Below are 27,427 nucleotides of genomic sequence, written 5' to 3'. Positions count from 1 at the left end.
GTTTATTTCAACAAATTTCTTCACACGATCATTATACAAGACAATATTTTTTTAAATGTGCATTTTCTTTTAACACACAAAATAACTAAAGTTAGAAATTCAAGCAAAATATTAGGCTGTTGTGATTTAGCCTCAATCACAATACACAAACTAGTAGTTAGAACTAATTAGATGTAATTTCCCCTTAGATTTAATCTATGTCTTTAATGAAACGCGTGTTAATTTCCCCTGCAGACTCGGAAAATACCATTACATTTTTTAGGGGGGTGTCATTCGAAGTGACGTTAATTTTATAGCAAGTAAACAGGCGTAATTTTGTTAAGATGTAGCTCGAAATAAATTACATTTCACTAATTGAAGTATAGGAGAAACGTTTTGAGATTCTATTGAAACACGAGTCCCTCTCTGTTTTGGAGAATGGTATGAACCAAAGGACTGTTGCAATGCCCATAGACTGAGTGAACACACACACACACACACACACACGTACATTCATACTGAATATATTACCGACATTTGATAGATCACAGGTAGGGAAGGCGTTATAATGTTAGTTAAAGTCCTTCCATGCCATTTTGGGCAAATATGTATGGAGAAGAGAAGATTTTGATATCCAAGTGACACCCATTTATTACTGTTATATATTTTGTTTGTTTCATTTCCTTCCCCTGTTTGTATTGGGGTTGAAACGTTTTGTTTTTTTGGAGCAAAACGTTAATTAGAAGTTGATCTGGTTTTGGGTGGTGGTGGTGTTTTTTTTCCCTTCTTGTTAAATCCTCAACCGTGTTGCTCATGTGTGCACTGGAGCACAGATTTGGACAGACAGGCTGAAAAAGAGCCAACAATGAAGGCGGATTTACTTCCACTTGCAACATGGCTGCTGCCGCTCAGACCTCAATGGGAGAAGTTTAGTCCATGACGCGAAAGAAGTTTTGGTTTTCACGTTCATTTTCACGTTAGAGGTCAGTACCCTTCTGAATACCTTCTCTCCTTTTTGGAGATTTCAACATCCAAAACTGCGCAGAGAGACACACGCATAGAGAGAGAGACACACAAGGGCGACTACTCCATCTGTGATTACCAGGACTTCACCTTAATCTACAGACTGGTTACGTGTTACATCGGATCGTTGATCTCATCTCATCTCATCTCAACACATCTCATCATCTCATTTTTTCAGAGGAGTCAAACATGCATTTCTCTATTCCTGAAACCGAGGTTCGCTCCGGTGAAAACGGATCTACATACGTGGTAAGTGCTTTATTGGTTTGGCGCTATAACTTTGGGAGTGGGCTGATTTTCAGTTCTACTCATACCAACAGTGCAGGTTTACCATAAGAAAGAGAGGGAGAAAGAAATCATCTCCAAACTGCTAATGCAAGATATAAATTTTCATTCCTGTAACCTGTCTAGTAGTCAAACTGTTAAATCTTTACACCTTGAAAATCCCTGCTCATATTCTCTTATATATGACCTGCACATGAAGTCATTATGACATGGTTATACAGCTTCATTTCCAATGTTTGTGTATCACGAATTGGCTGGGAAAGGCTCATAACCTGAACCTTTTTTTTTGTGGAAAGGGTTCTGTCATCCTCCTAACAGTGGAGTCCCAGAGAAAGAAGGGCTTCTTTTATATCAAAGCTTTTGGATTTTCATATATATATATATATATATATATATATATATATATATATATATATATATATAGGAACAAACTGGAAATAGTGAATAAATCCCCTAGGAGTGTGTAGGGTGGATGCGACTACACAAGTGTCTACGCTTTTTTGTGTTCTGAAGCAGACAAAACAAGATTTGGCAAACACAGAGATTTTTAGTCTGTGTGCCACCTTGAGCCTCTGGCACACCGTGAACAACAAGGCTTTCCCTCAGGAAAGGCTTCACTTCAAGCTGTGTTCCTTCTCTTCATGATTTGTGGAACTACAAGACAAACTAACAAGGCCTAACTTTCATTTTTGGCATCTACGTGTAACAAATGCCCATTTCAGGTGGTTTCTTTTGAATTTTTGGACACCATGTGCAACCGTACCAACAGATTTTAAAGAAGTGGATGGTGTTAGATGAAGTAGAATTGAACGACCAGGACTAATTTTCTGGAGATAGTTATATCTCGAAGTGAAACCATATCTGATATTTATTTTTTTTCCCCCTGTTCACAGATGTTGGTAGAACAGCAGTGTTTGAGTACGCACGATTAGTTTTGTGTCAAAGGTGTAATAAACATAAGCGATGTACAGTGTTTACTCAAAATGCCTTCGGAATTGAAAATAAAAGCAGATCTTTAATATGAAGTTCAAATTTTCGACTTTGCAGGCAGTCAGATTGCCAGCTGGACGTGTGTGTGTGTGTGTGTGTGTGTGTGTGTGTGTGTGTGTGTGTGTGTGTGTGTGTGTCCCACTTTATTTATATTATAATATCTGTGTGATCGAGATCTAATATGTTGCTCAACCTTAATAGACTCATTGTCATGCTGTTGATATGTAAGTAAACCCTCCAGTCTGAAGTCATGATCCGTCGTCTCTAGGAACGCCCATGCTCTGAACTTGAGTATATTATGTATTCAAGTTATTAATTTAGATACAGTTTTATAGACTCAAAAAAGACCCAACTAATTGGTGGGACATAGGCAAAGTACAAATAAGATGTTGTGAACATCGCAAATAAAAAATTAAGGCACAAAACAAAAAAACAAGTGCAAATACCTCAAGTATTCAATGAACACTTATGGGTTGTTCAAGTAGAGCAAAACCTCAACGAGGTTTGTTCGGTCTGTGCTTATGATTTCGGGCTTCATAATGCTGCCTGTGAGCAATACACAAGACTTAAACAGATCTACCAAAGCCATTGGAAGAGGGGAAGGCTGGCTAAATGCTGACCCTCTCTATGTATTGTCATGGACATTGAGAACTTGTGGTCCTCTGTTGTCTCTTAAAATGGACATGTGGACACCAGTGTTGTTTGTTTCCTCTTTTCTCTTGAGTAATTTACAGCAGAAACATTTGATCCAGGGGGCAGCTTGTGTGGAATGTGTAGCGGAAACAGAGCCAAAATTCCTGCTGTCTGAGAGTCAGTTTCGTTACTTTACAGTTTTTTCTAAACATACGTACAGTGAGAGTTCTCATTTGGGCAGCATGCTTTGTATGCTTTAATTAAAGGTGGCTTTATTTGGACGTAGATGAAACGTTAATGGTGTGCTTTCCTCTCTGATTGTACACTTTACAGTGAAGACTCCAGAGAGGAAGAAGAAAGGCTTAGCACTCTAAATGGCACACTTCCTGTGAATGTGAAATGTTTTCTTGATGACCTCTCACACTTCCTGGATAAACAAGGGCATGTGTTTCCGCTCTTTTTCTTTTTTTTTTGTGTGGAATCGACATTTTTTTTATTGTGAGGAGTACATGAAGATTTCACATCTGCTTGACAAGTCAGGACTTAGCGGTTTTGCAGCCAAGGTGCCGCTTGTGATGCATGTTAATTCAAAAAAATATATTTAAAAATAAATTTAATGTAAAAGTTCAAAACAAAAATTTAGTTTGTGTGTTTGTTTGCTGTTAAACGCTGTTTAACTTTTAGATTATTTTGTCTCAGTAAACACTGAGTTTGTGCGTATCGTTTCATTAATGTATAAACACAGACACAGCAGAGAAATGGGATGAAGGATGCTGATGGAGGCCTACAAGTTGGCAGGCTTTAATATAAAAGCTTTATATAAAATAAGAATAAGAATTAATAACACGGTTTTTGTTCTGCCTGTATTAGCATCATTTGTTTTTCTTCCAAAAATAAATGAATAATTAAAAAATCCAATATACAATCAAACATCTATAATTTAATACTATTAATTGGAAATAAACAAAATGAATGGAAGTAAGTTTGTGACATTTGTAACCCTGATGTTCAAAAGGTCAGCTATTTTTCGTGGTTGCTTCTTCCACTAAAGAACATGTTTAGACGGCACTCCCCTCTCCCCTGGTTTTGATCTGGCATGAATCATCTGCTTTTACACACACTTATGGAGTCCATGCCAGCTTGAGTGTGCATTAAAGCAAAAGAGTAGACGCACCAAATACGAAGCACTTTTCGAATTCACTCGAGACTCCAGATTATATAATTTGCAATAAAACATTTTGTATTTACCAAACAAGGAATGCTAAATAAAATAATTTTCTCTAGAGACCAAATACTGATTATAGAAGGATATTTAACATTTTATTTAATTTTTGTAATTTTTATTTTTTTAGTTTTAGCTCTATATGTACACTATATGGACAAAGGTATTGGGACACCTGACTTTTCCTGCTATAAGTGGTTCAAACTGCTACCACAAAGTTGGAGGCACACAACTGTATCGGATGTCTACGGATGTGGTAGCACTGCATTTTCTCTTCACTTAAACTAGGAAACCCAAACCTGCTCCAGCATCACAATGTCCCTGTGCACACAATGAGCTCCAGGAAGATGTAGTTTACATAGGTTGGAGTAGAAAATCTTGAGTGGTCTGTTATAGAGCTCTGACCTCAACCCTATTGAAGGGATGAACGCTGGAACGCTGACTGCACCCCAGGCCTCCTCACCCTACATCAGTACCTGACTTTACTAACACCCTTGTGTCTCAATGGGAACAAGTCTTCACAAGCATACTCCATCACACTCTTCCCAGAAGAATGTAGGTTATTAAAACAGCAAACGGGAACTAAATGTGCAATGGGACGTCTAAAAAGAACATTTCAATATTTTGAATTCTGAAATGAATTCACCTCTGTTGTAGCATAAACATAGTTGTCTGACATTTATTCATATTCAGGTTCTTTCCCTCATATTTTTTCCAGTTACACAAAATCAGTGGGAAGAAATTGCGTCTTTTTAGGAGCAGGATGATTTTTGGCAGGCATACGAGATCAGTGATTATCTAAAAACGGGGGTAAAATTCACACACGATCCAATACACTTGTTCTTGCTATTACAGCAGAAAAGAAAAAGCAATTACCAGTCAGCACTCGTTGTGTGTATTGGCACGGGTGCAGTGGAAGCAGTGTGGCGCTGGAGCCATTCTCTCCGCTAAAAACCAGGGCCTCGTTTTTTTTTTTGGGGCGAGACAGTTCAAAAACCTTTTCTCATGGTTTGTGGCTCTGGTTTGTTTATGGCCTTGTGAAAGCTGGAACTAGTTCATAATCTTTTATTCATAGTTCCAGCAGACCTGCTCTGGGTTTATTAAAATCTCTTTTCATATGCTTTAAAAGAAACTCTCCTGAAATCCCATGACTGGTGAAAGGACACCGAGTTCATTCACTTTTAAATGAGCCAAAGATGTTGCACTTTTTTTTTTTTTTCTTTACTGCAGCCATTTGAGTTTAAATGTAAATTACAGCCTACTACTTGATTCAAGGGTTTTAGATTTTATTCGGATCAACTTTCAAGTGACTACAGGAGCAAACTTGCTTTCAAATAGTTATAAAACTATAGACTACGCTGCAAAAAATCTCTAAATACAGGCCAGAAATGTAACAGCCAAGTTGCATTAACCTGACTTCAAAAAGCATGAATCATATGACGGAAAAAAAGAAACCAAAAATATAAACATTAAAAACATAGTGTTAGTAATGTTAAGATATTGAAATGCTTTCACTTTTCATGGAATTCAAGTGCAGTGGAATTTTCAAAGCTGATCATATATTTGTAAAACAGCACGGCTTAGACAGTAGTTCGGCTGTAATGTGAACAATAGGTTTGTTTTAATGCACTTGTTCTTGCAAGTTCTTGTTTCTATAGTAACAACTTGTCCGATTGGATTGCGGATGCTCCAACGAACCTAAAACGAATAAAAAAAAAACGATTTGAAAGCAGTTAAAATGTGTAAATATTAATGTGGTGAAGCTGCTGTTTTGGATAGGAGATATAGAACATACAGTCAGAGTGTCTGGTGTCAGCACTTTGACACAGTAAACTTTCAGGAAATCGGAGTGTCCTTGTCTGCTGAATTGTTCACAACATTACAATTGATTTTGGTGTTATTTGTTAATTAAACTTATTACACTGTTTAATCTAATATTTATTTTGCTTTGGTATAAGTGGAATAAGTTTATTTTTATAGCACTTTTTACAGTTGTCTCAGCAGTTTTGCAGAACTTAAGAATTAAAGTGAATTATGGGTATTTATCCCTGATGAGCAGCCTGGGGAGACTGTGGCAAGAAAAAACTCTCTAGATGAATGAGGAAGAAACCTTGAGAGGAACCAGACTGGAGAGGAAAGGGGAACCTATTCTGATTTGGTTGATATCGAGAGTGTAAATATGAATCTTAAAGCAATATAAAACACCGGAATATGGAATGGAACGATCAGAAATACACTCCATACTGTTCAGTGTGGGAAAAATAATCCACTCGAAGCCTGTCAGGTGCTATTTCTTACATAATTTAAGTCTACAAGACCTTTATCTAACACTACATTCTTTGTTTTATACATTTATATTGTCTCAAATGAATTATTTTATTTATTATTTGCCTTCTTGTTGACAATGTGAGCTGAGGCGTAAAAAAACAAAGTTTTCACCCTTTTATTTTTCTTCCTCACAAAAAAAGCACATTCATTAAAGTTCCCACTGACTGTAAAGACCGATTCTTCTCTGTCCTTTTTTTCCTGCTGTTTTGTCTTTCCTCGACAGATGATGAAGATATATATAAAATAATATATTGTGCTCGACTCAATCATGTAAATTAAGCTATTTTTAGTAACGCCGGTCATTAGCATGCTATTAAAAAAAGAGCACAGGATCCTGCTTTAGGGATCATCAGTTGCAACCCTACAGCCATGAAATCTTTCGACACGGCCCATATTTTTTCCGTCGATTGATTAGCGAGCTATGAAAGTGCGATTATTCTTTTCAATAATGCACATAGCATTAAAAGGATAGTAGACTCAAAGGGAAAAGCTGCAGCTGTTAGGACACCCATGGAGCATTGTTCCAGAACTTTCCTCTGATGCATTGTGTCTATCATTTAATGTCTTTTTTTTTTTTTGGCATGTGAGCCGAAAGTCAGTTTTTGTTTGAAACCTTTGCAGCTGATTTGTATTTTACTTTTCTTTTCCTCAGGCCTACAACATCCATGTCAACGGGGTCCTGCACTGCAGAGTGCGCTACAGCCAGCTCTTAGGCCTACATGAACAGGTAACAAACTCTTGTGAATGAATGGAGTAAGGAAGCAGAATGCAGATTAGTTTGATAGAAGAGTTTTCACCTCTGATGAGATTAGTATTCCGTTTTTTTTTGCACCATTTTACGGTTTCATTGACGAATACACATCTGTGTTTTCCCAGGGCAATAAAGCTGAGCCTGCTCACGCCTCTGTTTGACCTTTGACTATGCTTATTCGAGTCATGTGAATGTCCTATGATTTGTTGGGGAATGGAGAGAACTTTAGCGCTCATAGAAGCAAAGCCACGTTCAGTGCCCTGGCTGCTGCTGTTGCTAGGTAACAGGGCATGTGCGGTCAGATGATGTGCTCTGGTTGCGAGGGTTGCCATGGTGGAGAGCTGCAGTGTTGTCGCTCTGATTGGCCCCAAATCTAATTACTTCTGTGTAATTAGTAGAGGTGTGAAGACGTGCTCTCATTAGCATTGTACTGGTATTACCTAGTGATGTTATGGTGTGTGTGTGTGTGTGTGTGTATTCATGAGTATACACATCTACAGTTCATCCGCAAAGTATTCACAGGACTTAAAAAAAAAACAACAGCTAAAATCACATGTACATAAGTATTCACAGCCTTTGCCATGACGCTCAAAATTGAACTCGGGTGCATCCTGTTTTCACTGATCATCCTTAAGATGTTTCTACAACTTGATTGGAGTCCACCTGGGGTAAATTCAGTTGATTGGACATGATTTGGAAGGCACACACCAGTCTATATAAGGTACCACAGTTAACAGTGCTTGTCAGAGCACAAACCAAGATATAAGGTTCAGGGAATTTGTTCGTAGACCTTCGAGACAGGATTGTGTCGAGGTTCACATCTGGGGAAGGATTAAAAAATGGTACATATGGTAAATATTTCTGCAGCATTGAAGATCCCAATGAGCAAAGTGGCCTCCATTCGTAAATGGAAGAAGTTTGGAGCGACCAGGACTCTTTCTAGAGCGGGCCACCCGGCCAGACTGGTCACTCTGGAAAAGTTCCAGCGTTTCTCTGTGGAGTGAGGAGAACCTTTCAGAAGAACAATAATCTCTGCAGCACTCCACCAATCAGGCGTGTATGGTAGAGTGGCAGACGGAAGCCACCCCTCAGTAAAAGGCACATGACAGCCCTCCTAGAGTTTGCCAAAAGGTACCTGAAGGACTTTCAGACCATGAGAAACAAAGATTGAACTCTTTACCCTGAATGCCAAGCATATACCATTCCTACAATGAAGCATGGTGGTGGCAGCATTATGCTGTGGGGATGTTTTTCAGCAGCAGGAACTGGGAGACTAGTCAGGATCAAGGAAAGGTTCAACGCAGCAATGTACAGAGACATCCTTGATTAAATCCAACAGGACAAGGACCCTAAGCACAGAGCCAAGATAACAAAGGAGTGGATACGAGACGGCTCTGTGAATGTCCTTGAATGGCCCAGCCAGAGCGCAGACTTGAACCCCATTGAACATCTCTGAAGAGATCTTAAAATGGCTGTGCAACGACGCTCTCCATCCAACCTGATGGAGCTTATCTATTTAAAATTAGTGAAACTTATACATTTATATGAAAATTATAGTCTCGAACATATAAATTATAAAATGTGAATTTATTTATCTATGTAAAGCTGCTTTGTGTCTACTGCAATGTCTGCTGTTAAATGTGCTGTACAAAAAAACTGAATTGAATTGAACTATAAAGTGGCCAAATACACTAGACTGCTTAAAGTGCACATACCTGGCATTTGTACAAATGTGTTTTTATCTGCAGAAATCTTCAGCATTATGTAGTCAAGTCAAGTCAAGTGTATATATTGGAAATGTTGTGGATTCTCAGAGGTATTTCTTGCTAAAACAAATATGAAAAAACCTCTTGTGCAAGTAGGCCAGCAAGGTCAGAACAAATTCATGTTGATTGTCCATGGAATTTAGGAACTGCTGACGTGTTTATGACCGGTTGAGACATTTTCGTCCAGATTGTGATTGTATATTAATCATGATCTGTATGTCAGTCTGCACATCTGACTTTCTGTTTCTTAGTTCAAGTAGTTTTATACTTGAGGTGGTTGCTGCATGGAAAAGCTCAAATTTTCTTGAACTCATTGGAAGGAAACTGTCTGCACAGCTGCACTTAGATTTGCTGCTGTATTTACTGCTTCAATAGCAACTGTGTGTCTTCCAATTGACTTTATATGGAGGTCATGGACCACATAAATTCTGATGCAACGTGAAATCTTTCCTAGAAAGAAGGCGATTTTGATGCTGCTTCTCTGTTGTCTGTTTGTAATTATGAATGTTTAAGTTTTATTGGTTTTTACTTTTTGGGACAGATTAAGAAAGAGTATGGAAACAACGTGGTACCTGCCTTCCCCCCAAAGAAGATCTTTACTCTAACACCTGCAGAGGTGGAGCAGCGTAGAGAGCAGCTGGAGAAGTACATGCAAGCTGGTGAGTACTTTTCTTAATATCCTCTTCTCCATGCTGGACGAGTGTTTTACTAAATATAATTCAAGTACTGCATGAAAACCTGTACTCTCTTTTAGAGGTCGACTGATTTTACTGATACCGATAGCTAGGTTGTATTGTACTTGCTGATAAGTCAATTAATCAACCAATAGTTTTTTAAATGGATACTGGATAAACACACACTCCTATGTAAAATAGTATTGAACTTTATTACAGAAATATAAAAAAACAGTACTGAATCATGAAAATGTGCCAAATGAAAAAATGATATATTTATTAATAAACATAAAATATATATAATAAATATATTTATAGCGCTCATGCAGTCTCATGGAAAAAACAAACAGCACATGACGTTAGCAATTCGACTCTAGAGACCTCTCTTGTAATGACAGAGGACCTTCTGAGCTGCTCCAGCAATAAACGCAACCCGGAAAAACTATTGGTATGGATTTTTTCCCTGAAAGTTGATTGAAAACGGGTGAATCGTGCGACTTCTATTATCCTTTATAGTCATAGACTTGTGGTTCAACCAAAACTGGTATAATGATGTTTGAATGTTATTGCCACACAAGTAAATAAACCCCAGTGTTTTACTGGGTCGGAGTGCCATTAGGTTTGTTGTTATACAGAAATACTTTTCTGATGTCATTTGTGATCTGACATCGCTTTTAAACAGCTTGGGAGGGTTGGACCTAATCATTGGTTCAAGCCAGCCAGAGGTGACATTCTCTGCATGTAAAGGCAAATCACTAGAGCATGGCAGCACCATGAGTCGTTTGTTCTAATACATTTCAGTCCTGGCACATGCATCCGAACAAGCTAAGCCTTGTCGAGCTTATTTGCTCATAGTCTGAGAGCACACAGGCTGTTCTTGGCTGGCCACTTGCAGCGTTACATCATGGTTTAAAGCGGTTATGGAAAATGAACCAGAGCTCACACAAAGTCTTTTTACAGAGCGCACATTTTTGTTTGTTCACACAAATAAGCCATGTGTCTTTTGAGGGTTGCTAATGGCCAAAGTGCTATAAACTAGGAAGCGTTTGGGGGTCGCTTGGTTCCATTCAAAGCTTTTCATAGGGCCTTTGTTTTTTAAGAAAAAAAAAACAAAAAAAACCATTCAAATGGAGTTTACAGAATTGCCTCACATTCACAAAACAAATTGAAGTGATCTGTCAGTGGAATTAAATCCCTAAATCATATCAGATATAATTTTCAGGCGAGTCAATCAACAAGAATGCAATCATACTATAAAATATGAATAAATATAAAGGGGGAAAAAATCCCATTTATATTAGAAATGGAAGACAAGTATATGTTTTCTGCTTGAGTGACATTGTCACACTTTTCTGTGTTTCGATACAAGTTGAACCCGTTAATGAACATTATAACAGTGCGACAAAGCTTTGTTAATGTCAGAACTTGACACTTTTTTTTTTTTCTCCCTTGCAGTGCGTCAGGATCCTCTGCTGGGAGCCAGCGAAATGTTCAACAGCTTTTTAAGAAAAGCTCAGCAGGTAACAAACTGTCATTTTGTTCTGTAATGCTTTTTAACACCTCATGTGTATAAATAAGAGGTGCTCTATTGAACAGTTTTGTTTCCTCCTGTTCCTTTAGAGCCTCTCTGTATGTGTGAGGTCACTTGTGGGTTCCTCTGCTCCATTAAATGTTGTTTTGGGCCAGTTTTCTTGTGCTGGTTAGCAGGTCTGCATGAGGAACAGACAGAGATTAGTCAGGCTTTTGCTTTGTCATTTCGTCTGGTATGCAGAGATCGGCGGCTATTTTAACACCCTCCCACATTAGCAGGACCGACAGTAAGCTGTAATATTCAGTTGAAGCTTTGGTTATCTACATCCTCATTGTGGTTCTCATTGCAGGGAACTTAGACATTATTATGCGTATAAATAACGTTACCTAGAATCTAACTTGATCAACATTTAATTTAAATGAAAACAGGTTATGCAGTACAAAATCCTCTCACTTTCCTAATTATTAATGTAAATATTTAAATAATTTGTATATTTCCTTTTTTTAATGATTTATCAAATGAATCTGTGCTGCTGGGTTTGTTCTTGTTTATTTCATACTTGTAGATGTTCTTTCCGTCTTTTGAAGAACTTTGAAAGAATCTCCAGCGTGCAGTTGATATCCGGCATTCCTTAGACCGCAGCCTCATCCTTTTGATCTCAGTTTCCAAAGCTTGATAAATTTCTCAGACATCAAATGCGTTTTTTCAATGTTAAGCCCCGGTTATCTGCATTGGCGGTTTCATCTGCAGCTTTTTAATGCCATGCTGTTCGGACACCTGCTGTTTTTTCTTTACCACAGGAGACACAACAGATCCCCACTGAAGAGGTCCAGCTGGAGGTGTACTTATCCAACAGTCAGAAGGTCAAAGTCAACATTTTGACATCAGACCAGACTGAAGATGTCCTTGAGGTAAAGACGCTGTGCAGCCAAACCGCTGTGCTCAGAACTGGATACGGGGGGAGGGGGGGTCGTGGTGTTCTACTATTATCTCTATTTTAGAGCTTTCAGCTTATTAGTATTAATGTTGGTTGTAACGACGCTTTCATAGCAAACTCGCAAACATCTGCGGTGATATGTTCAAAGCGATCAGTTTCATCGCATTGCTTCATGCCTTTGGAGAGAAAAGGTCAGGTCTCTTCTGGTCAGAAACGGTGCTCCAATTTAGTTGTTTGCACGAAAGGATTATTGCAGAGAGCTTAAGCCCACAATCCAGAAAAACAAGATTAATTTCTGGGAGCTTCATATTTTTCAGACATTTTCGTCTGCCAAATGGTGGAGGCGCAGTGCCCAGCCGAGAGCTCTCTAGAGAAAACGCATTACACTTCCCTGTTTGCTCGAACTATTTCAGTTACATTGCAGATTCTAACTCCCCGCTGAGCATTCTTCTTTCTTGTATACTCCTTTTTCAAAGACTACACGTTTTTTTATTATATATATATATATATATATATATATATATATATATATATATATATATATATATATATATATACTTTTAAACATAGGATATTTTCTCGCATGTTCTCTTTGTGCTTCTTTAAAGATTTCTCGAGTGATTGAATGATCTGGCATGTAGCCCATGAGAGATGCACTTTCAGCAACAAAGTGTTCCTTTTATACAGCTGAGTTGGGAAGATTTGAGTTGGTGTAGTTGCCAAGCTGAGTCAGCAAACCCACCCATTGCAGTTTTAATAGTTGCACCAGATATAGTGCTTTCAGAATGGAAGTAGGCCATTTTAAACATCTCCTTTTGTCAGAAATTGTGTTGGTTACAGAGACACTTTTCCCGGTACATGTTTTTGGGTGAAAAATCATTAAATTTACCTTTTCTGATAGACACTTGTTCTGATGCGTTGCAAAGCTTTGGTGGTGGAGTGGTTTATTATGCAGAATAACGCATTTAAGACCCATTCACGCCATAAAGACCCAGCTGTGTCAGTCCTCTGTTAATGCATGTTCAACCCTGAGAACAAAAAGAATAAAATGACAAAGCATTTGACGTTTAGCACCTGTTTAATGCTGCCATGTGACTTTCTGTGTAAATGTTTGAATGAGTGACTTTATCATGATATCGTCTGGTTGTAATGTTTAAGATCTAATTTGTGAAGCAAGTTGTCAGGGTTTTTTTTGTTTGTTTTGTTATGTTTTATGAAGTGCAACTTTTAATTGTTTTACAGAGTTTCCAAAATGTTCGTCTTTTTATTTTAAAACGAGCTCATCGTAATGAAATTAGTTTCAAGCGTTTGGCTTCAGGCCAATGTGAGTCCTCTCTGTTAGCCTGTGCATGAAGTCCTGAAAATGCACAACTGGCAGGTTGCCATGCTATTGATCCAAGTATGTTAGGCATCTATCTAAACACAGGAAGCTGTTTCTGTGGTTGGTTATAACAAGATACAAAAGAATTGGTTACTTCATTCTCTTTTGTGATTACTTTTTTTAATTCTCCCACCTCTTTAGGCAGTTGCCTCGAAACTGGAGTTACCTGATGAATTGGTCGGCTATTTCAGCCTCTTCCTAGTTCAGGATGGAGCAAACGGAGGCTGCACATGTAAGTTCACAAACTTAATTTGCATTTTTCTTTTTTAACTAATATTTGCATAGATTTTATAACTCTGGTCGGTCTGTCCACCCATTCATCAAACTGTATATCATTTATTCATCCATTTGTCCATTAAATCTTCTCATCCATCCAGCCACCTATTCATCGTCAATTATATTATCAAATCCATCCATCCATTCATTCATCAATCTATCAAATTGTATCTAATTCATCCATTTATCCATAATTTCCTTTATTCCATCCACCTATTTATCCATCATCCATTATATTATCTATCTATCTATCTATCTATCTATCTATCTATCTATCTATCTATCTATCTATCTATCTATCTATCTATCTATCTATCTATCTATCTATCTATCTATCTATCTATCTATCTATCTATCTATCTATCTATCTATCTATCTATCTCCAGTGAGGAAAATAAGTATTTGAACACCCTGCTATTTTGCAAGTTCTCCCACTTAGAAATCATGGAGGGTCTGAAATTGTCATCGAGGTGCATGTCCACTGTGAGAGACATAATCTAAAAAAAAAAAATCCAGAAATCGCAATGTATGATTTTTAAACTATTTATTTGTATGATACAGCTGCAAATATGTATTTAAACACCTGTCTATCAGCTAGAATTCTGACCCTTAAAGACCTGTTAGTCTGCCTTTAAAATGTCCACCTCCACTACATTTATTATCCTAAATTAGATGCACCTGTTTGAGGTCGTTAGCTGCATAAAGACACCTGTCCACCCCATACAATCAGTAAGAATCCAACTACTAACATGGCCAAAACCAAAGAGCTGTCCAAAGATACTAGAGACAAAATTGTACACCTCCACAAGGCTGGAAAGGGCTACGGGGAAATTGCCAAGCAGCCTGGTGAAAAAAGGTCCACTGTTGGAGCAATCATTAGAAAATGGAAGAAGCTAAACATGACTGTCAATCTCCCTCGGACTGGGGTTCCATGCAAGATCTCACCTCGTGGGGTCTCAATGATCCTAAGGAAGGTGAGAAATCAGCCCAGAACTACACGGGAGGAGTTGGTCAATGACCTGAAAAGAGCTGGGACCACCGTTTCCAAGGTTACTGTTGGTAATACACTAAGACGTCATGGTTTGAAATCATGCATGGCACGGAAGGTTGACTTTCTCAGGTGTTCAAATACTTATTTGCAGCTGTATCATACAAATAAACAGTAAAAAAAATCATATATTGTGTATATATATATTTTTTTTAGATTATGTCTCTCACAGTGGACATGCACCTACGATGACAATTTCAGACCCCTCCATGATTTCTAAGTGGGAGAACTTGCAAAATAGCAGGGTGTTCAAATACTTATTTTCCTCTGTCTGTCTGTCTGTCTTTATCCATCCATCCATCCATCCATCCATCCATCCATCCATCCATCCATCCATCCATCCATCCTTCCTTCCTTCCTTCCATCCATCCATCCATCCATCCATCCATCCATCCATCCATCCATCCATCCATCCATCCATCCATCCATCCATCCATCCATCCATCCATCCATCCATCCAGTGTTAGTATTCTGGGTCGCTATGTTGGATAGCTACTGTTTTAATGCAGATTCTACACATTTTATAAGGACTCAGGAGGCTGAAACAAGCTGTTTATTTCCAGAGGAAGACAGAATTCCAAAGGGGATGCTATATTAAGCTCGTGTTAGTACGACATTAACAACGTTGCTGCTGGCTCATCACCTAATTACTGACTGTTTAACAAGATATTGTACAGTTCCTTTATAATCAAGGCTCTTTTTAGGTTTCAAATTCTCAAATGTTGTACAGTCAGGGACCCCTTCAACCTTTAAATAACTGTATTGCAGTCGCATTTAAAGAATTCTGCCTATTATTTAAAAAAAGTTCGTCCTTTTGCTGGAGCCCAATTTCTGAACTTTCTACCTAGAAGCTATTTTTTTTTAAAGGGTCATTTAATGTTTTGTAAAACTGTCATCAGATTCCAGTTTATTTACATTGCATCATCCACTTTATGCAGGTATCTGATCAGCCAAACATGCAGCTGCAGCACAATGCAAAAAAATCATGTAGATACAGGTCAAGATCCTAAGTTAATGTTTCACACGAAAAAATCAGAATGGAGATAAAAACGCAGTCTCTGTGACTTTAAACATTGTAGCATGGCTGTTGGTGCCAGATGGACTGGTTCAAGTTTTTCAGAAACTGCTGATCTCCCTATAATTTTTTTTACACACAACTGTGCTAAGGATAAAACAGATTCACTTTGAGAACAAGTCTTTATAGGACATTATGTTCCAGGACATTTTCGGTTTGCTTGCTTGCTTTGTGCCCTTCACAACAATTCTTGGCTGCCAAAACCTGCAATCTCATCAATATATAAAGCAAAGTGTATTGACTGATTAGATCTATTGTCTTTGACCTGAGATGCCCTTCACTTACTTATAGCTTCCTCCAGATGTTAATGATTTAAAGTCTCAGGCTTTGTTTTTTGCTCAAATAGCCACTTTTTACAACCATGCTGAGCTGAAATGCATTTCAAAATACATGTCAAACAGCAGAAGGCCACATCAGGTTTCACTTCTGTGAACATGAAACAGGAATTTAATCCTGCAGTAGCCTTCTCTAATATACACTTTTCCCCGGCTTTACCGCGGTTTGAATCTCGTGCCCCTGGTTTACCGCGGAATTGCATTTGCCACATAACTAATTAGTTTGGCTGATTTTCCCGGTTTTTCCCTCATAGCATGATAAACCAAAACACTTATAGGGAATTGTTTTTTTTTATGGAGTTTTATGTTGAAATAATGAAAATAATTAATCAAAATATAATTAATTGTAAAATGAAGTAAAATGGTAATACAGTACAGAAAGTAAAGAATGCGGTGACGTGTATCTTTAACTCTGCCTCTTTTTTTTTTTTTTTTCCCACTTTTTGAGGACATTTCAACCAATAAACAAGCAGAGAAACTACGCATAGGTCACACTACTACATAACTGTGCAGTACATGTACTTGCTATAAATGTGATACAGTATACTGTATTTCTACAAATTCACACATTTCATCTCGCTATATTGTTGCAAATTATTTTTGTGTTTAAACTGTGTAAAAAAAATAAAATATCATGGTTTTTCATTGATCGCGGGTGGTTTTGGAAGGAACCACCGCGATACTGTAATTTATTTTTATTTCTTTATTATTATTATTATTATTATTTTTTTTTAGTTCATACTTCCTTTTGGATTCATTCATTTTTTACCTCTGTTTCTTTCCTGACTCCACTAGTGTTTGCATTCCATCATCTCCATATGTCTGTATATCAGGAGCAAACTCATTTCTATTTGTGATAGTTTTGAGTCTCTTTTGTGCAGTTTGTCAATGTGGCAGTGTCTTTTAATACAAGTTTGGTGGTCACTGTGCAAGTTCTTTCCATCACCAGTGTTCTTATTCTCTCGTCCTTTCTTCTTATTTCTTATGCTCACCCAGGTATGAAAAAACACATTCTCGGTTGGAGCCCACTGATAGGTGGTAGACTGAACAGTGGCAGCATTTGGGATGTGGAAAGCAAAGCAGAACTGTAACAGACTTTAAGCAGAGACTATTTGGTGTATAGATGATTGGGGGTGGTGCTGCCATATTGAGCAGTAAATAAAAGTAAAGCAAGTAAACAAGCAAGCACTGAAATAGGTAGTTGTTACAGGAAATCCAATAATTTCATACTGGGATTTTCAGATAAAGACTCTTGTTAGCATTAAAGAAATTCTCTCTACAGTGTTGTCCATTTTGTTTCTTTGATCCATAAGTTTAGCATGAGTATTTCTATCCCACAGTTGCCCCCTTCTTCTGACCTCTAGAGAAAAGCAAACCCTAAACACCTGCATTGTATTTCATCCCTGTCTCTTACCCCCTCCTCTTGCCAACTAATAAACCTGTCTAGATGGATTTCCCTTCATCTCTCAGCGATCGTTTTTTTTTAACCATCAGAATGTCCTTGAGGATACTCATACTCATGTCTCTGTGTCCTCTCCCACTGCAACACAGTTGTGAGAAAGCTGCAGGAATTCGAGCTGCCCTACGTATCGGTCACCAGCTTGCACGATCCCGACTACCACATCGTCCTCCGCAAAAGGTACACCATGACATCAGTATGCAACACAGCATGTTTACTCACCAGCGCTTCACTTCTGGTTCTGTTTTTTCCAGGGTGAGGTTTTTCTATGTTACAGTCACAAGTCAAAACAGTTCGAGAAGTTTAATGTTTCAATTCTATTTTGAACACTGTGGCCTTTATATGGAAAATATAAAAAAAATTGTACACAAACTTTGAAAGAACAAGGAAGTGGAATGAGAAACTGACGGTGTAGTTTTTTTCTGTAATCCTTTCCTGCACCTTCTAAAACTTAGCGTATAGGTTTACCTTTCAAATCCATCATCCCTCTTGAAGCACTTATCCAAAACGCATTCGAGTTTGTCCAAGCATGACTTTCCTTCAAAAACTGCATTAGTATAGGAAAATCTGTTAAAATCAGTTTCTTTTTTTTTTTCTTTTTTTTTGTTTAGTAAATGATCTTCGTTGCTAAATATTGATATTAGCTTAATTATTGATTCTCTGACGCTTTGCCCTATTTGGCAGGCTTGACCTGGGTTGTGAAATAGGTTTGCTTAGTTCCATTCACCATTTCACATTACTCTCTCTCACCCAGACTCCTCCCCCCATGCTGCTCATTAAAAAATAGCACCGTTTTTTCCCCTTTCTCTTTAACCATGGCCCACCTGACTGACCAAGCTTTTTTGCAAATGACAAATATCTGATAATTGACTGATTAGATCTGAAATACACAAGATTTTAGCAAAGACTCATCTTTATGGTTGCTCATGTACAGTTTCCAGCCAAGTATTTTAAGCGAATATTGTTGTCTAAGAATATAACACTATTCATGTTTTTCCTCATCTTATTATCGACAGCTTGCAGCCTGGACAAACTAAGATGATTATGTGCTTGCATTTAGTCACAGTTTCATAGTTTGATTTATTGATATTCTTTTTTTTAATGTATTCACTTTTAAAATGTATTAATTTGATATAATGATAAGCACTTTTTCCATGAACCTGAAGTGTCGATTATTTTCTTCTCCAGTTACTGGGACTCGGCATACGACAGTGATGTAATGGAGGATAGTGTGGGTCTTAACTTGTTATATGCTCAGGTACGGTATGTTTTTGGAAGTACGAATTTCCGTCTGGGATAAGTGATTTTTTTGTTAATCTTTTTTATTCCTTTTGAAAAGAAAGTTTGATGCGGAATTTTTTTTTTCCTCTTCAACGTTTCTTGTATAGTCATTATTGAAGACATGTTCTTGAAAAGTCTTTAAGATGTTAATTGTTTTTATTTATTTATTCATTTTTTAACTACAGCTATTATTCCGCAGGTTATAAAAGAGGCATATTAAGACAAAGTTGGAAATATTGCAGGCATTTAAGGTTATATTCGGTCAATATAAATTGCCTTTAGAATTGATTCAGTCTGTAAAAATGGTATTTTTGGAAAAATGTTATAAAAATAGCATGATTGCTCTTGGAGCGAGTATCCTTTCAGTCTGACAGAACATCTGTGCTGGATTGTTGGTTTAGCATGGATGTGTAGTCCTCTGTGTATAGGCATGTTTATACACAGCATCAGTGTTTGGCCACAGTGAAGTAAAGCTTGTCGCCTCTCCTCAGACGGTGTCTGACATTGAACGAGGCTGGATTCTTGCCAACAAAGACCAGCACAGACAGCTGAAATCGCTGCAGGAGAAAGGCTCAAAGAAAGAGGTGAGGGTGGCCTTCTCAGCACGGACACATCTGATCACTAGCATTTCTGTTACTGGGCTACAATTCTCATGTGGCTGTCATTTAATTCGGCATTAATTCATGTTTTTTTTTTATATAGTTTATCAGATTGGCTCAGACCTTGAAGTACTTTGGCTATATCAAGTTTGATCCGTGCGTCACAGATTTTCCCGAAAAAGGTTGCCACGTCATCGTCAGCGCCGGCAACAACGAGCTCAACTTTCACGTCAAGCTGCCCAACAACCAGATGAAGGAAGGCAGCTTTAAAGTCACACGCATGAGGTGCTGGCGAGTCACGTCCTCTGTAAGTGTCGCAAGATTGTCGAACAGTTTCAGCTTTGCGTTTCGTTTATAACCCTTAAATCACGCATCGCTATTGTTCAGACAGAACCCGAACGCGTGAATTTTCAACGGTTAAATGAGATTTAATCATGTTCTGAACCCTGTCTCCAAGAAGGCCTTGACATGAGGCATGTGAAGTGTTTCTATCACATTTTCCTGCACTGATAATGCGAGTGTGACTCCCTTTAGGCAGCAGCGTGGAGTAAATATTTCTGTTCCGCCAAGAGGAGAGTCTGCATCAAAATTGGTGCTGGCTAAGTGTAATTCTCTAAAGAGATCGCTCTCATTAATGACTAACACCCACAAAAGCCTGCCATCCATCCATCTTAGTCCTGGCGTTCAGGCAAATATCCATCTGCCTCACTGCTGTGTTATATTTTCAACAGAACGTCTCTGCCTTCCAGTACAGCTTATTGGCACTTCACTGTGGATTTTATTACTCATCTCTGCCTTTGTTTTTTTTTTTCTTCTTCTTCTTCTTCCTAAACAAATTATAGATTGTGTAACAAACACATCAGCTTGGATTGATATCAATATCTATGCAAGCTGTTTTTCTCAGTCTCGTCTTTTCTAGATGGAAAGTATTGCGGGACATGTTTTCTCTTTTACAGACACACTGACCTCCCACACAGATAACTCGTCTCGCATTATTACTCTGGGGTTTTCAGAAAAGGATGTGGAAACGCTTTAGTGTATTTTTTATTTTCCGCTCAGGCATTCCATTAGATGAAGGGAAGCTGGAGACGAAGCAACCTTCACAGCTGAATAAAAAAAATCTCTTGGGAGCAGAGCCTTATATCGAGAGGTGTTCGAGTTTATCTTGTGAGAAATCTGACGCTTGCAGGTTATAACGCTTTTGCTTTTGCAAAAGGAAAAGGTTGCGGTTATTTGTTTTGTTCCTTCAAAATTGACGCGTATGACGATTCAGGTTGATTAATGATGTACCCATTTGTGGACAAATTAGGATTTAATGCTAATAATGATGCAAAACACTGTGATGACTGATTATGGTTTTTCCTCTCACTCTTTAGCAAGTCCCAGTGGCCAATGGCACGGCTAATCCCTGCACATCTGGCAAGTGCGAGGTCAAACTGGAGCTGGCCTTCGAGTATCTGATGAGCAAAGATCGTCTGCAGTGGGTCACCATCACGAGTCCACAGGTCAGAAACTTCAGGGCTTCTCAGTATGCTTGTTTGTGTCATGGTTATGTAATCTAGATTTTAATCAGGTTAGTACCTTTAGGCTAAAAGTACAACAAAAAGAATGGAGTATTTCCACTGGAGGAGCCTAACGAGGTCAAAAAATAGTGTAGACTATTGAGATATTATACAGTTGTTACATCTACATTAATGTCTGGCAGCAATTCTGTGGCGTTCAAAAGAAGCTTCCAAAACCCTTTAAAGCTTATTATTTGTAGGTGAATAGTTTAATGATTTACTCTTTTACAAGCAATGATGATGATATTCCTATTGTTATTCCGCTTGATGTAATATTCCATCCACATACACTAAGAGTATTGGGACACCTGACATTTCCAGCTATATGTGGTTCTTTCCCAAACTGTTACCACGAAATTGGAGGCACCCAATTGTTTAGGACGTCTTTGGATTCAGTAGCAATACATTTTCCCTGCCTTTTTTTTTTTTTTTTAACTAGGAGACCCAAACTTGGACTAAATGTTGAAGTGGATGTTCCAAAAGTGCATATGAATTTATTCTCAGGTTTCCACAAACATTTGTCCTTATAATATGTTTATGGCCACCATGGTGGATTACAAAGATGATGTTATTGAGGGAGAAATAACACTGAGTGTTGAGTAATAAAGCAGTTATGGGAAAGAAAACCGATGTTTTTGGGTTTAGGTTTTTGGAAAGGTTATTGGGCAGACGGGTACAGCAAATTTTGCAGATGTTTTGCTAGAATTGAACCCTGTGACTGGATGTTTGGGTTTCTAATTCAAGTGAAAGGCAAATGAAATTAAAACCGCATCCAATGTCAACCACACTGGGACACTTCATTTTGTACTTCTGTCTATATCCGTCATACACACATCCATCCCGTTTTGTCTAATGTGTGTGTGTGTGTGTGTGTGTGTGTGTGTGTGTGTGTGTGTGTGTGTGTATTTTCATACTTTATCATTATACTTTTTTTTATTTACTTTTATACTTTATTTTTCTTTTTATATTCATATTTTCATGTTGAAATGACAGCCTGTCTAAATGTGTACGTCACAAATAAATTTCGAATTTGAAATTCTATAAAATTGTGTGCCACCAGCTTTGAAAAAGAACCACATATGCCTGAAAAAGTCATGTGTCTCAAAGCCATTGCGCATATAGTGTATGTTTTTGCGTATACATGAAATCCACCATTAAAGTGCAGTTCAGAGATTTATGTGCTATATTACACTTGCATTTAGACCTGTGTATATAGAGCTTTCCACAACCTTCTGTGAATAATGTTTCAGTTACTTATAACTTAAAAGTGTAGACTCTGGTAGGAGCAACCCTCGATTTAACTTTAAGTACTTTTCCACCTGCATTTCTACATGGTTTTATTTGCATTCTTTATCGCTTATCTACTGGCTTACATTTTACTGGCTTGGTCAAAACAATGCAGATAAAGTTCACCTTATCTTAGTGGCACAGCTATGTTTGGGTGAAAGTGCTGGCAGGAAAACTAAAAACAAACATGGGCTTGGCTTTGTTGGGGTGCTGTGCTGTGATATTCAATTGAAAAAACCTTATACAGTATTGTGTGTGTGTGTGTGTGTGTGTGTGTGTGTGTGTGTGTGTGTGTGTGTGTGGTATCAAAAGGTTTTGCGATTACGGTGCTATTCTGACCACGTGCGTTACCGTGTTTGCAATTTCATCATGGACAGCGGGTTAGAACAAAGAGAAAGCGTGGAATTCTTCGTGAAACTGGATAAACCTGCCATGAAGACAGTGTGACCTGATTCAGCAAATTCACGGTGATGCTGCAATGAGATCAGGAAGACCTGCAATGAGCTCAACCCCCGGAAATGTCGAACCCATTCGGCAACTTGTGCATAATAATCTTCGGAAAAGGATCCACATGATCTCACTTCCGCACCTACCCTACTCGCCAGATTTGGCCTCTTCCGAGAAGATAAAGATCCAGCTCGAAGGTCACAGTTTAAACACCATTGTGGAGAATGAGCGTGATTTAGAGAAGGTCAAAGGACACATTCCAGAAGTGGCAGAAACACTGGGAGCACTGTATTGCTGTGTTTTTTGGTATTTTGAAGGTGATGGCGTGTAAACAGAGCAAGTCTCGAAACTTTTTGATATGGGGTGTGTGTGTGTGTGTGTGTGTGTGTGTGTGATAGAAATCAATTTTAAATTACTTTAAAAAAGCGTAAATGCACTGTCCTTTATTTTTTTTGTTTTACTTTGAAATCCCAAACTTTGGAAACTTTCTTGCATATTCTTTAGTCTGAATCTTTTTGCCCGTTTCCTGTTTTCTGTCCGGTTCTCCATTTTTCATTCTGCAGTGTCCTCTATGTTCCCTGTGCACAGAGCTCTAGAGTTTAGCATGTGGTGCATCAGTAATAATGGCCCGTGTGGAAACACAGTGCTTCGTGTGTAGTTACATGAACTAAACGAAGCATCCAGGCAAAGAATTTGTATTTGAGCTACTCAAAGAATCGTTTTCACCGATGGATAGATAGAGAGAGAGAGAGAGAGAGAGATAGATAGATAGAGAGATAGATAGATAGATAGATAGATAGATAGATAGATAGATAGATAGATAGATAGATAAAACTAAAACAATGGCTGATTGTTCTTGTTTTTCTTTCTGGTTTTAAATAAACTCCTGTGGTTCATGTTTTAGGCAATCATGATGAGCATCTGTCTTCAGTCCATGGTGGATGAACTGATGGTGAAGAAGTCTGGGGGAAGCATCAAGAAAGTCAGTGTCTCTGTTTGTTCCTGTGGTTCTTATGTAACTGCTTGTCTGTCTGCCAAACCTCCCTCGAAATCCTTCTGGTTTGTTTTAGTGCACGTGGTGTTTCTGCACAAATGCGTGCGCTATACAAACTCTAGCCATTATTATCTTGAGCTTAATCAAAGTCTCATCTCTAGTTCTTGTTGTATTTATTGCCTTTGTAGCACACAGCTATTATCCGTCACCATCCAGAAAGTGCTCGTCTGTGCAAAGCTGCTAGAGTTTACAGCTGAAATTTCACACACACTTTAGAGTTTGGCTTTGAGAAAACACTGTGTGTTCATTAAAAGACCTGATCGTTCTACTGCTCGGTTATCAGTAGCTCTAGCTTTATCGGAGGCGGCGCAGGCAAGCGCGGTCTCTAAGACGTTTGCGCTAATGTGTTGTGTTCATCAGATGCAGAAGAAACGTCTTAATGGATCTATCCATCGATCCAACAGCCAGCAAGCTGTGAAATCTCCTCTCCTGGTAAGAAAGCCTATTAAATACAGCATGCCTTTTGATCATGTCCGAACACTGCCGCTTTTAATTCATCATGTGTATCTCCCAGGATTCTCCTGATGCAAATCAGGAACAAGTAGTGAAACTCTCGGTGAGTTTAATGCGGTTTTACTTATTCTCTTTTATATATTTTTAAGCATGATGATGAACTGGGAAACTCACGTGTGTCAATAATATTTGTGCTTTAGACCAAGCTGAGTTCTGTCTCCCTACGGGGGCTCAGCACATCTAACTCTGCTAATGATCTGAGCGGCAGCGATTTTCATGGAAACTATGCCTTCGAGGGCATCGGGGATGATGATCTGTGATGCTCCTCTACCCGACTGAAGCACAGCACAGGACAGCCGAGCCAAGCCGAGCAGGGAGGGAACGCGTCCGTTTGTGCAAGATTCGAACACTCTGTTTGTCCCGCAGCCTCTTTTTTTTTTTTATTTTTTTCCTCCCCAATAGTCCAGAACATTACAAGATCAATTTTTATTAAAGGTCTTGCATGTAATGAGGTTTCGGCTTAGCTAGGTGTAGAGCAACGCATTGTGTGCAAAGGCCAACCCATGACAAATCCAGATTGAAGATGCACCTTCGAGTGTTAAATAAATCAGATAAAATCGATCAATAGCTGACAGTAATCCCACTCTGACATCCTCTTAGTAACCGTGCAACTCTGCTAGCTTTTGTTGCCAGGATCTGCGTCATTCCAGTCAACCTCCAATTCATTCATGGCAATAAATACGTCTGTGAATAGGAGTTCAAAATCCAGATTCATTTCATCAGCGTCTGCATCAAAGTCAGTGTTGAATCCGTGCATCTCTTAATTGAGGAAAAAACCAAAACGCTACGTTCAGTATTTTAAACAGTGGAGGCAGAGATTTTTAATTTTTTTTTCCTGCAACCATGAAAGAAGTTCATTAAAATTAACGGCTGCGACATAAGCTGCTTCTGATGTTAACCTCTACTGAATAGTACTTCCTCCTACTTTTTTCTTTTTTTAAGAGACTCAAAGCTGTGCTTTCTCATCCTCTATGCTGTAACCAATGATTAAGCATACAACGAGCTTCATGTCTTCTCGAGCTGACGGCTGTAAGGAAAGTAGATCTGAGAACACTGATCTGAACGTGTACAAACAGCTGCCTCGAACTCTCCATGGAGATTTCCAATCGAGCCAGTTAGAGGTGCCAACGTCTTGCCATTTATTCGTTTTTTTTGGATTGTTTTGTTTATTTGCCTGCCTTTTATCTAACAGGGGTTTTCACTGCTTTCCAAACTCATCACCACCACCACCACTTTAGTAGTAGTGAAAGGAAACTGTTATACGGGTTCTGCGTTTAAAACCTCATCCTAATTAGATCACACGTCACACAGAGAGCCACAGAATGGCCTTTTGTTTGTGGGCTTTTTTTTTTTTCTTCTTTTTTTTAATTCACGAACTCTTTGCCTTATAGTAATTCAACCGCCTTACATTGCAAGCTTGTCGTTTTTCAACCAGTTTCAGTGTTGGGTCCTTGTCAATCGTAAGCTCTGGCGCGAAATCATGCAGAATTCAGAACGATTCTGTTCGTGTTATGCAGAACCACTTGCACATGCTAAACCCATGAGTTTGCACAATATTATACAGACGGATGGCGCGATTCATCACGGAAAACATTCACAAACCATATGCGCATGGCGATGAAGTTTTCCTCTCTTTTTCTCTCTCTCGTCTTTGCAACCAATATCGTTTTTTTGTGAAAAGTATTTTTTTTTTCCTCATAAATGCCAAAATTCTAGTTTACTAAAGCATTTTGCACAAAAAAAAAAAAAACTATAAAAAAAAAATCATGGTAGTCACTTTTCTAAATGTACATGCAAAAAAAAGTATTCTAAAGTATTCATTTTACTAATATGTATTATCATTAGTATATTCTAATCAAATTCAGTAGATCAACTATATATAAGCTGTGTAAAAAAAAAAAAAAAGAATTAAGAACATATATCACTGTTTACCGAATTGTAGAAAATGAAGAGTAGAATCTGAAAAAGTGTTTACAAATTCCACATTTGAATTTCAATGGTTGTCTTTTTGTTTTTGTTGTTGAGAAAATAGACCATTTTGTGCTTTATAAAATAAATCGTAGCAATCATCTCAGAGGACCAGGTGGAAAAGGAGGTTAGGAGGGGACAAAAAAAAAGTTGCATTTCTGCAATTCAGGCTGGTGGTGTGTATGCTTTTTTTTTTTTTTTTCTTTCTCTCTTTAAATCTTTGCATGGCCAAATTGTCAATCTGATCGAACGAGAACCTTCATTCCAGCGACGTTTTTACCCGATACGATGGGAACAAGACTGATCCGAGTTTTGAATGAATGTTTTCTTATATTCGAGTATCCACTTTAGTATGTTCACCAGCATATATACAAGGAGGTTTAATAGTATATATTATTAATGTCACACAGAGCCTAGCAGTTCTCTCAAAGCAATGTCATGGATTTCAATAAATGTAGGTGCCAAATCTCTGCATTTTAATGTGATTGTGTCTTTCCTGATCGCTTATATTAAATATTTCATGTAATATTTGTGATTGTACAGATATAAATGAGTGCACGTATTGCTAATTCTCATTTCACAATCCTCGCCCCGTCTGCACATTTTTCCTGCTCCAACACACCCTCTACACCAGGGGTCACCAATATGGCCAGTAAGGACCACATAAATTGCCTGTGGGCCTTTTAAAAAATAAAAAATAGCTCACCATAGCGCCACTTACCAGTCAGCTGCATCTCATTTTTTTTGTTGCTATTCTTTTTTTTAAATCACACTTGCATTGGTATATAGTTATATACGTTATATAAATAAAGTTTTGCATATTGACATTTGTTTCCTACTTTGTTAAATCATTGTTGATAATTATTGTAAGAAATTATTAACATGATCAGTGTCTTCACATAGATGACTATCATTAATTGTTATTATTAATAATTAAAGGGAAATTGAGCAAATGTGTTATTTCAGAAGTGTGTATCAAACTGGTAGCCCTTCACATTCATACCCAAAAAGGTTGGTGACCCC

At 38.1% G+C, this 27,427-nt stretch overlaps 1 protein-coding gene and 1 long non-coding RNA gene across 2 annotated transcripts; one reads left to right on the top strand and one right to left on the bottom strand.

Annotated features, from left to right (window-relative positions):
• The first annotated feature begins 453 nt into the window (after positions 1 to 453).
• Positions 454 to 26,878, top strand: snx17 (sorting nexin 17). Its single transcript, XM_046835745.1, has 15 exons — positions 454 to 1,251; positions 7,113 to 7,187; positions 9,519 to 9,636; positions 11,107 to 11,171; positions 11,983 to 12,093; positions 13,642 to 13,732; positions 17,786 to 17,873; positions 18,882 to 18,951; positions 19,466 to 19,558; positions 19,677 to 19,880; positions 20,950 to 21,078; positions 23,774 to 23,851; positions 24,284 to 24,355; positions 24,438 to 24,479; positions 24,577 to 26,878. The coding sequence occupies exons 1-15, from the start codon at positions 1,192 to 1,194 to the stop codon at positions 24,694 to 24,696; spliced, it is 1,416 nt and encodes a 471-aa protein (XP_046691701.1). The 5' UTR covers positions 454 to 1,191; the 3' UTR covers positions 24,697 to 26,878.
• Positions 11,182 to 18,826, bottom strand: LOC124376582. The gene is made up of 3 exons (XR_006923858.1): positions 18,162 to 18,826; positions 13,009 to 13,147; positions 11,182 to 11,360 (listed from the first exon to the last, which is right to left on the bottom strand). It is a non-coding gene; the product is annotated as an uncharacterized LOC124376582 (long non-coding RNA).
• Positions 26,879 to 27,427: the final 549 nt, after the last annotated feature.

Source organism: Silurus meridionalis, chromosome 23, assembly GCF_014805685.1.
Source record: "Silurus meridionalis isolate SWU-2019-XX chromosome 23, ASM1480568v1, whole genome shotgun sequence".
Lineage (NCBI taxonomy): Eukaryota > Metazoa > Chordata > Actinopteri > Siluriformes > Siluridae > Silurus > Silurus meridionalis.
The sequence above is the reverse complement of the archived record's forward strand: the minus strand, read 5'-3'. Positions and strand labels throughout refer to the sequence as shown.